The sequence below is a fragment of the Bactrocera neohumeralis genome, chromosome 2 (assembly GCF_024586455.1).
Source record: "Bactrocera neohumeralis isolate Rockhampton chromosome 2, APGP_CSIRO_Bneo_wtdbg2-racon-allhic-juicebox.fasta_v2, whole genome shotgun sequence".
NCBI classification, from domain to species: Eukaryota; Metazoa; Arthropoda; class Insecta; order Diptera; family Tephritidae; genus Bactrocera; species Bactrocera neohumeralis.
In genome coordinates this window covers 72,580,302-72,590,758 of record NC_065919.1, presented here as the reverse complement: position 1 = coordinate 72,590,758, position 10,457 = coordinate 72,580,302, and the positions used below count along the sequence as shown (strand labels likewise).

The 10,457-nt window shown below is 38.5% G+C and overlaps 1 protein-coding gene across 1 annotated transcript in view; it reads left to right on the top strand.

Annotated features, from left to right (window-relative positions):
• The first annotated feature begins 252 nt into the window (after nucleotides 1–252).
• The window catches only part of LOC126765542 (dynein axonemal heavy chain 10), a 107,905-nt gene continuing 97,700 nt past the window's right edge, over nucleotides 253–10,457 (top strand). Inside the window, exons 1-12 of the mRNA XM_050483158.1 lie at nucleotides 253–431; nucleotides 1,123–1,717; nucleotides 3,375–3,488; nucleotides 4,670–4,862; nucleotides 5,842–5,888; nucleotides 6,070–6,298; nucleotides 7,906–8,013; nucleotides 8,678–8,850; nucleotides 9,216–9,841; nucleotides 9,905–10,066; nucleotides 10,128–10,236; nucleotides 10,307–10,389. Of these exons, the coding sequence (XP_050339115.1) occupies nucleotides 268–431; nucleotides 1,123–1,717; nucleotides 3,375–3,488; nucleotides 4,670–4,862; nucleotides 5,842–5,888; nucleotides 6,070–6,298; nucleotides 7,906–8,013; nucleotides 8,678–8,850; nucleotides 9,216–9,841; nucleotides 9,905–10,066; nucleotides 10,128–10,236; nucleotides 10,307–10,389 (2,603 nt within the window). The 5' untranslated portion in view covers nucleotides 253–267. The remainder of the gene's footprint in view (nucleotides 432–1,122; nucleotides 1,718–3,374; nucleotides 3,489–4,669; nucleotides 4,863–5,841; nucleotides 5,889–6,069; nucleotides 6,299–7,905; nucleotides 8,014–8,677; nucleotides 8,851–9,215; nucleotides 9,842–9,904; nucleotides 10,067–10,127; nucleotides 10,237–10,306; nucleotides 10,390–10,457) is intronic.

Here is a 10,457-nt window from a genome sequence, read left to right as displayed (position 1 = left end):
GATATTCTACGAAAGGCCAACTCGCCCATGATCAAACGCTGGGATGACTTCATGCATGTCCTACAAGAACATTACCACCTTTCCAAGGAAAATTCGGATTACATTTCGACCATAACCGATTATTTAGAGGTAACAATAACTTTTTTTCTCCCAAGATGAGTCGATAACAAATATTATTCACTTTAAATCATCCTCTTCAATTTGTATTTATTACTCACTCCTTTTCATTTAATTTCACAGAAAATTCGGGACTACGAAAGCTTCAAGATGACAACGCTACTCATACCCAATGTAATGGTGGGTCTACGCCACATCTGGACCATGTCCAGCTACTACTGCCGCGACGACAAGATGCAGGTTTTACTCTGCCAAATCTCCAACGTCTTTATACAGAAAGTAAAGCGCATCATCTGCTTTGAACACATATTCAGGTAAGTCGCTGCGTCGCCGCGACAGCGTAAAAATTAAATTTAACTTCAAGCAGCTGAGAAGACTGCCAAAGCGTCGCAATGTCGTATAGAGCAAAATGCTTGTGCTCTTAGCCGTGGCAGAGTGTAGCTGGCACTGCACATGACAACTGTCAGAGGCGATTTTCCTGTCGATTTACTTTCGAAAATACTTGACTTGTATGTTGCGGTACTTGTACGATGAGTGCGAGTGCTTCGTGGAGTAGGGATGAGTCCACAAGGCGGATATTGCAAGTGTTGTGTTGACTGCTTCCTCCTTAGCACACTGACTGCTACCTGCCACTTGCTGGCTGTCGACGGTTGCAGCGCGCTTCCTGTTGAACAAATTTACCCAAACACTTGGCGAAATGCAATTTCGGCGTTGCCGCTGTCGCATGCAAATTCCTTTTCGCTTGCGTTTCTTATACAAATATGTAGGAAGCGGCATGCATATAACGTAAATGGCAATGTATTTGGCCTTCTGATTTTCCTATTTTGCTTCACCATGCTTATTTCCGGTTGCTGGGAGCGACATTTCAATAGCTTCTTCACTTTTGCGACAATATTATTTTACAAGCATTGAAGATCACAAAATCTCAGCGTAAAAGTATAGTTTTTCAATTGCTCCCACACTACATCTTATCAACTGCTTACTCATACGCTTCTCTCATTTCAGTCGCTCTGCTAAATACACTTATGAGACCGCCACGAATTGCGCCAATTTGCTGCGCTGCTGGAAGAGCGCTTACCTCGCCAGTCGTTCGTACATCGAAAGCTCCGGTGTCGGCTCACGTTGGGAGTTCGATCGTCAGACGCTGTTCTCCGAAGTCGATCATATATGCCACATAAGTCAAGATATCGCTTATATCGGCCGTGTTTTTATACAATATGAAAATCTTTTCGGCCATCGTCTCAAAGCGCTTATAACCGATCCATCTATTGTGGATGATTTGATGAAAAAAGTCTATCGTCTTTTGGATGATATGCTTTCCAGTGTTGATTACGACATCTTCCGGCCAGGTAACTCTGAGAATTGGGAGCATACACTGGCTACATTCAATCACCGTCTGGCAAGTGTTGAGGCCGATGCAAAAGCCGTTATTGAACGTAGCATAAATACGTTGCGTTCGTCAGATATGGGTCTGGAATTAATAAAGACAATCAAGGAAATAGATACACGTGAAGAGCTCGCTGAATTCATTTCGACAAAACATGAGAATATTTTGCGGTTTTTCCAAACCGAAATCAACTCTGTGGAATTCACATATACGGTATTTATATATTGCATTTTATTTCAGGAACAGGAAACATTTTTGTGATGTTGTACTATTTAAACCCCTTCCTTTTCTAAGCGACGGATTAAACAACGCTAGCTGAAAAAATGGAACACATTTTAAACAGTAACAAAAACGCAGACATCTTTTCACAGTTCAGAATATAGAAATGTCAAAATAAGGAACCAAAACTTGAGCAGTTGTCTACACTATTTTGCGAATTTTGAAGTTTGAATACTAGAAATATGTTTAAACATTATATTATACATATGTGTTTATACTCTTCAGTTATTTACGAACCTTTCAACTTTGACCTAGACTGACAAAAATCATGTTACATGTTCACATATTTTACCAGAAAGCTTTATTACCGCCTTCAAATGGTCACTTTTGGGCATGCCAGTGCTTAATACAATCTTCTCTACACTTGTCCTATGTTTATAGGCTGGCATGGCCCTCAGTGCTTTCAGCGAATTTTGCATTTTTCGGTTTCGATTCATTTTTCGAGTGCCTTCACTAGATTCTTGGACAGTTTCGACGTCATACGCTTAACTACACGACTCGTCGTCAGTAATCACGTCTTTGATGAATGTAGGGTTATGGTAGTAGCGGCATAAAACATTTCGGAAGCAATTTCGAGGAATGGTGCGGGGTTGACAGTCATTGGCAAATACAAGTCCGGGTTCATTTTGATTTAGACGCGACTGTCGTGGGAGCGGAATGTAGGGTCCGCTGCAAGCATCTATTTTGCAACCGCTGCTCGACGTCGTTTTTGCAAAGGATTCAGGTCACTTGATATCAGTCTAGCATATCCGAAATATTAACCGAAATGGGTCTAGTCCATATTTAAGAGATGTTGAGATCTTCTTCTGCCACTCTGATGCCAACACGACGATTGTTCTTTCCACTTTTTGATGATGTCGTCATTAAGAGAGGTGGATAGACGACTCGCAAGAGGCAAGTTTTGGATGACTTTACGACCTTTTCTGGATGTCTTGTGCCATTTGCACTGCAAATTCACGTGTTTTTGATAAAATAATATTTTCAATGATTTCATTGAAAACCAAAAGTTTCGAAATTAGATCGGAAGTACACAAAATCCTTATTGGCACTCCAGAGAAGAAAATTAAGGAACATGATCGGATATCTAAATTGTCACTGTCTGCAGAATGGGGCTGACAGCTCGAGAAGACTGCAGTAAATGTTTAGAGCAGGGCACCAGGGAAACAATAGAGCATCTTTTGTGCATCTAGGTGTATGTGCATCCACGGTATGATACATTGGAAGAAGTATCGCTAGTGAAGCGTCAGATTCTGTTGAAATTCCCGCCAAGCGCAAGCATCCTAAATGATGGCTACTTCTCATGGACCTAGTAATTGAACTCCATCTGGTATCACAAAGGACAAAAACTGGTTTATGCGTGGCTCATTGGCCTACTAGACTAACCTAACGGAACCTAAGTGTTTTATAGGACGATGGGTTCCCTACCGGTAGTTTCAGAATGAACATTAAGAAATTGCTCAAAAATATACTTTAACTCCAAATTTGCTTAACTATAACACACACTTCAACACAAATACGAATATGACAAATTTATAGATTTTCAACTTGCTCATATTTTTATTATTTAAAATTTCGATTTTTTCACTTGCAGAAAAATCGCAAAAATCCACCAATCGGTAAGCACCAACCATTCCGCATCGGCTGCATTCAGTGGGCGCGTCTGTTGACCAATAAACTAAAAGTCTCCGTGCTGGCATTCAAAAGGGTAAACGTTCAATTATTGCTCGTGGGCATTTACATGCAGTGCGAACAATAGTTGTTGTGCAATTTGTTGTTATTGTTTTTTGTGTTGCTGTTGGTGCTGTTACAGCTGTACTTTTTTAATGTTGCATGCACCTTTTTGTTTTGGCAGACGCTTTTGGTGTTTGTACTAGTTTGTACGTGTTGGTGCATGAGTAGAGTGTGTGTGTGTGTGGTGAGTGTTAATAGCGTGTGTATGTTTGGAGAGTGTTAAGTGTTAGTGTGTTCGTGAGTGTGCCTGTATGCTGCCGCTCACACAGTTTATTGTTGTATTTGATTTTTTTATCGATGTTTTTTAGCTTTTAATTGTTTTTGTTTTTTGCTCGCCTTATTGTTCTTGGTGTTTTTTGTGTAATTGAAATTTCAATTTCAGTTTGCTTACTCCAGTTTTTTGCTGTTGCTCGCTGGTTGTTATGTAGAACAACCATTTCTTGTTTACCGCCATTGTACGCGTAGTAGTTGTAGCGTAGTAGCACTAGCGTGTTGTTGTAGTGGCAGCGGTATCCGATAGTGTTGCTGCTGTTGATTCCACTTAAAATTCCTGCCATTGCTGGCCCCATCCACAGCCTTTATTGTTTTCCTTAGCTGCATTTAATCTTGTTTTGTTCCACATTTCTTTTTTTATTTATTATTTTCTTGTTGTTGTTGTTGTTTTGTGCTTCTTCTGCGCACATCAGCGCCAACATTGCCACGATTTGTTGCATTTATTTTATACACTTTAATGCTTCGGTTATTTATTGCCGACAATTTGTATTTGCTGTAGTTTCGTACTTTGCAAATTGCTTCGGCGCTCCTTTGATGTTTTATGTTTTTTGAAATCGCATTATTATTTTATTTACTTTTTCGTTTTGTTTTTGTTGTTATTTTTGGTGCATGCTTACACAACTGCCGCTTTATTTTTGGCTGCTGTGCCGTGGCATTGCCAGGCGTGTGCACTTTTTAATATCCGTTTTCGTTGCCAAGAGCAAAGAAATTAAAATGACGCTGTTGTTATTGTTGTTGTTGTTATTTGTGTTGCTGCTGTTTATTTATCACACCGCTATGTATTTGTAAGCCTCTCTTCTCAGTCTGTCTGCATATGTTAAGCCGAATTTTGTTGTTTTTTTTATTAATTTCTTCTACCTCTTCCTCCTGTTCGTTCTCCAGATGGCAGATGAGCCCAATTTGAAGAACAGTTATGTCAAACGCAGCGCTTTCAAGCAGTACTTTGAATTGGTCAACAAAATGTATTTATTCGAGAAGGAAATGTTTGACAGATACACTGCCAAAGGCACTTATATGGTGAATGCGGTCTTTCGTCAGAACATTTTGTGCATTCGGATTTGCAATCCCAAGCTTTGTAAGTAAATTCAGTTTAGTATTTCACTTTAGATTACTTGATATCCTCGAAGGAGGTTTGTGTTTTGAGAAAAATAATCTGAAAATAATAATCCAAAAAAATTGAATGAAAAGATTAAACTAGGAAATCAAGTACGATGTACAAGAAAACTTTCGTTTTAGCATAACTATGGTTTTTAACGGGTTTTCAATAAAAGCGATTTCTTTTGCCACGGGCATGCTTGTTAAAGTCCAGAAGCTAAACCTAATTTTCGAAGGTCCTCAAGCCTAAATAGACCGATACTGCTGCAATTTCACGTTTCATATTCGTACGAAGTTCATTAATCGTCGTTGGTTTGTTGGCATAGACCATAGACTTGATGTAGCTCCACAGGAAATAGTCTAACGGCGACAAATCGCACGACCGAGGCGACCAATTGACTGGGCCATTTCGTGAGATAACACGTTCACCAAACTTGGTTTTCAATAAATCGATTGTGACATTCGCTGTTGCTTGTGGCGCCGTCCTGTTGAAACCACATATTGTCCAAGTCCATATCATCCAATACGGGCCAAAAATTTTGAGTTATTATTGAGCGGTAGCGATTCCCATTTACAGTGAAGTTACGGTCTTGACCATCACGGTCTTGATTATTCGGGATGGTGACTCATGGAGTACGAATGGATTACCGCTGACCAATAACGCATATTTTGCCTATTGGCGAAGTCAATCAGCCAGATATGAGCCTCATCGCTGAAGATGATTTTTCACATCACAGAAATGCCCAATGCCTGAGAACGACGTGTGAGAGACTGATTTGGGTCTTCATCAATTGATGCGCTAGCGCCAAACTTTACTGAAGAGAAATGTCAAAAGAGCGATCTCCTTTTGTAGCTTCCCTATTGAAAACACCGTTATAAATCACTCTTGTGTCGTTATTAATTTATTTATTTTTAGCTTTTTCCCAAAATCAAACACCCCTTTTTTTCTTTTTTTTCAGTGGAATATATTTCAGAATCTCAAGAAACGCTTCGGTCAACACAAAGGGTAAGTAAAAGACAGTCGCACATATACTTATACTAATTTAAATTTATATACAAGTAAATATGATTATACCGCGCAAGTCCTTATAGAGAACATAGTATAGCACCACAAATTGAGGGACAATTATATACGTATTTAACGCCAAATAAATATTAACTACTCACTGTTAAATATAACTTTGCAGAAAACTGAAGAAGCCGATACAGGTCAATTAAAGCAATCTGCAGACGCTGATCCTGGCTTCGTACGCAAAATCACCAAATTCACCATATTCGCAACGCTGGTACAATGGTTGGTGTGCCGGCCGCATAAGGAGGATATACACATACAGAAGGCTAGAGCCTTTATTAGAGCGGTTAAACCTAAAAAAAATCTTAATGAACGAGACAAATTGTGTTTGAAAATATGCGAATGTAAGTATTTGCACTTATGGATTTACAAAGAATTCACTAACTTGATGTATATATGTATGTATATATAATATATTAGATTGGATTGTTATTTGTGGTGGTAGGTCTTGCATATGGGTTGCGCATCTATGATTCACCTTTTAGTAAAATTTTTTCTCAAAAAAGATATATATTTATATACACATATTGTATATAATTCTTGGCTTCGACGAATCACTTTTACAAATCGTCATCTTATCTGAAACCAATAACCACAATTTTCACATATTGAGAATAAAGCTACGATACCACCAATCGAATCGCGGATAATTCAAATTAACTAATACAGGTACAACAATCAACAACAAACCCAGCAAGCACCCAAAAACAATACCAAAAACCATAAATAACAATTTAATGATTATTTTTAATATAACTCTGCTCATAACAGTTAAAATAATTCTATTATTATTATATTGCTCACGCTTCTACTAAAATCTTCAATCGAGTTCTCCGCTTAACGGTAACTTTTTGAAGCACCTGAAGTGCTCCATAAATCACTTCAGCACAAAAGCAACAAAAACCGCCAAGTTGATGGACTGTCAGCAGAATTTTCAATAAACTGACTATTAAACATAGTGAGTTATCTGCGAATGTGTATCTCTCACTCAAGCCAAAAAAAAACGGAATTTATTTTATTTCCTCTTCTCAGCGCCTTAATGTAGGCAATCATTTTTGGCACTTATCGCGATTGCGCGGCAACTCGTTTGGGTGCGGGTGGCGTGGCTGAGCGTCAGCGTTAAAACGTCCAAGTCCAAGCGTCGATAAAGCGACGTAGTGAAAATTGTGCTTCAATTACCCTACGCACTGAAAGCAGTGTTTGAATGAGCCACTCATTGAGCTGCTCAAAAGCTGCAGTTATGCATTTACATATATTAAGAAGTGTTGGTGGCGCAAAAAGAAAGCCAGTCATTTAATACTTCACAAAAGCCATGTCCTTCAACGTGAATTCAATTTGGTTATAACGCGCTGCTGCTGTTGTTGTTGTTAGTGAGGCTTTTAAAATTTGAATTGTGGGATTATTTGATTTTTATAAAGGAAAACTTAAAATACAAGACAAAAAAAGCTTTCAGGCAATTGCTGACTATAAAAGAAATGATACTAATCGCAAATCGTGTGTTCCTCGGCTTTCGGCTTCTTCCGCCACGCCACCTACATTTGCTCCAACGCCACAAGCTCACTTCTCAGCTAATAACAGCCAGCCAGTCAGTCAAGCATATTGAATATCCGCAAATAGCTGCGTGCAGAACCATTACTTCAACAATATTTGAAAAGTAAATTTGACACTGGCGCCGAGTTCAAAGTTGTATAAAACAGCTAAATATGGAAACTCAGAGCGTCTCGGAGCATAAATGCTTCACTGCTTTTATTAGTCGCTTCAAATGTTGCGCATGGGGTAATTTCGTTAGCGCATATTAGCGTAGATTACTTTTCGTTTTCGACTAAGTGGAAAGTCTATTCAAATATAGCTACACACATATATACATACATACACACATATATTTTAGCCTATTCTTATCTTGGCTCGATAATATCACTTCCTTTGAATTTTCTTCTTCTTCTTCAATTAGTGCTGGTTCGCGCCGAAATGCAGGACGGTTTGCCAACTTGGCGCGAGTTGGTTGGCGATCGCATTCTAATTGAGTTCGATTTGCAATTTCGTGTGAATCTAACACGTGGTAAGTTCTTCTTTGTAATTTGATTTTAATTAAATGTTATGGTATATTTTTTATGGATGTGGCAAAAGGAATGCAGTTTTATATTGAAAATTAAATTTTTTGTTTTTAGATGATTAGGTCGTAAATAAAATAGAGTAAAACAAGTATCCTTAAGGTGTTATATCAACTTGTGAATTTCAAAAAGTCGATTTTTTTTGTTATTACTCGTATGTTGAATGTATGAGAATATTTTTCAAAAATTTTAAAATTTTATAGCAATTAATACTTTAAACCCGTTTTCTTGAAGCGCTGTTGGTGATATTTTCTCCGAAATGCCTCTAACGATCGGCTTTCACACGACCGTCTTAGATAAATTTTGACTAGTCTTTCGATCACAACCTGATTCAGGTTTTTTAAGCCACTCAGTAAGTTTTTTCTCACTTTAGGAAACCTATTTTTGCCAAAAATCTAAATTTTGACTAGTCTTTCGATAACTACCTGACTCAGGTTTTTTAAGCCACTCAGTAAGTTTTTTCACTCTTTTTAGGAAGCCTATTTTTGCCAAAAATCTAAGTTTTGACTATTAAACATATTTTTATCACAAAAAAAGGGATATAAACCCTAAAATTAAAAAATTATCTAAGAAATATAAAAAAGCTCAATACAATTGTTTTTCCCACTCTAGAAATTTTCGAAGTCATGTTCGAAGGTCAACAATTCGAACATTTCGGTTATTTGCTACCGAATGCCCTACGCACCGCCATTATGAAGAAAGAGATGCTATTCAATGACTATGAGGCCGTGGCCAGCATCACCGATAGATACAATGCACTCATCGATAGTTTGGTGCTGTCTGAGGTAAGTACAATAGTAATATTAATCAAGCCTGGTAGTAGATAATTGTTAATTGAAGTTATCGAGTTGAGCTGATATTAACAATAGGCACAATTTGGTAAATTTAAAGTTAAGCTTCAAATACTGGTTCTTTATCTTAACCTTATCAGGGTTAACCCTTCAATACATCTCGAGTTCTATCGCATTTCCTCTCTCTAAACTTGGGTCCAGACTAAGTTTATACAAATTTTATACTCAACTTATGGTACACGAGTTAAATAAAATTTTGATGCTTATCATTACGGCTCTTGCGTTAAAAATATTGAAATAGGTTAACCTAACCGCTAACCATGATTTCATATAAACATAACCAATATCTCCCTAAACAGGTAAATTTCTTGCGCGATCACCTCTACGAAACTGAGATCGTCATACAAACCGGCATCGGTCGCTATACTTGGCAGTCATTTAACATCCTTAAATTTTGTGATTCGGTCAACACACTCATACGCAAACTCATCTCGATTGTTTCGCAAATTAATTTCATACGTTTGGACATAAAAGGTCGCATCGATCGCATCAAACAGTTCAACCTCTTCGATATACACGATCGTACCGGCTTGGATCGTGTGCCGAAAGCACCCGACGTACAATTCACGCACGAATCCAATGAATCTTCAGCGGAGGCACAACAAACATCCAGTGATGTTGTCGACCCGGAAAGTGCCGCCAAAATACCGGCAGTGAAAATGATACAATTGAAGGAAGAGGAAGCCGAGCTAACACAACAAGAGAAAGAATGTGGCAAGGATATGTATCATTTTCAGGGTTACTTTGAGAAACTGGAACAATCGCGCAACGAGAAATGCTCGCACATGAAACGTTTGTACAACTCCATTGGACCGGTGTTGGTGAAACTCGAGAGTCTTGTATTGGGCACCTTTACGGGGCGTTCGGAGAAGATGCGTGGCTATTACACGTACTGGGAGCAAATGACTTATCAGTGCATTTTGGAGTGAGTAAACTCAGAGATGAATGAAGGTGTCCGTTTTATTGTTCTTTGAGAGTTTCCTTGCAGCAATGCTTATCAAAATCTTAAATGCTATATTGAGCGCTTGCTGAGTGACGTGCCGATGTTTGAAGTGAATGCCGTCATGCTAATGTCCGAGATCGTATTGGAGCCGACGGCCTCGGAAATGCAGAATATAATGTTGCAGGCGGCGAAGGACTATCTGGAGCGGTGAGTGCAACATACGAAAGATGTAGAGACAAAAACTAAAACTCTTTCTACGATTATAAAGCATTCACATCTACACACGCTGGATGGATGGCACCTGCCTGCCTTGCCCGCCGATTAATGATGAGTATGGCGACAAGTACATTTTTACTTTCTATGAGGATGTGATTAAGGTGAACTGAACTTTTGATTTTTTCCTAACTACTGGAATTATTAAAGTAATAATTGCAATATTCATCACAGGTGCGAGACATCAGTCATTTGGTGGTGCGCGTACAGGAGGTCTCCACCGCTTTGGTATACGAATGCAAGACTATTATAGCGAAGTAAAAATATTTCTCTGAACTATCTTTAAAATCATTAAATTCCTTAAAACGCCTTCTTTCTCTTTTGC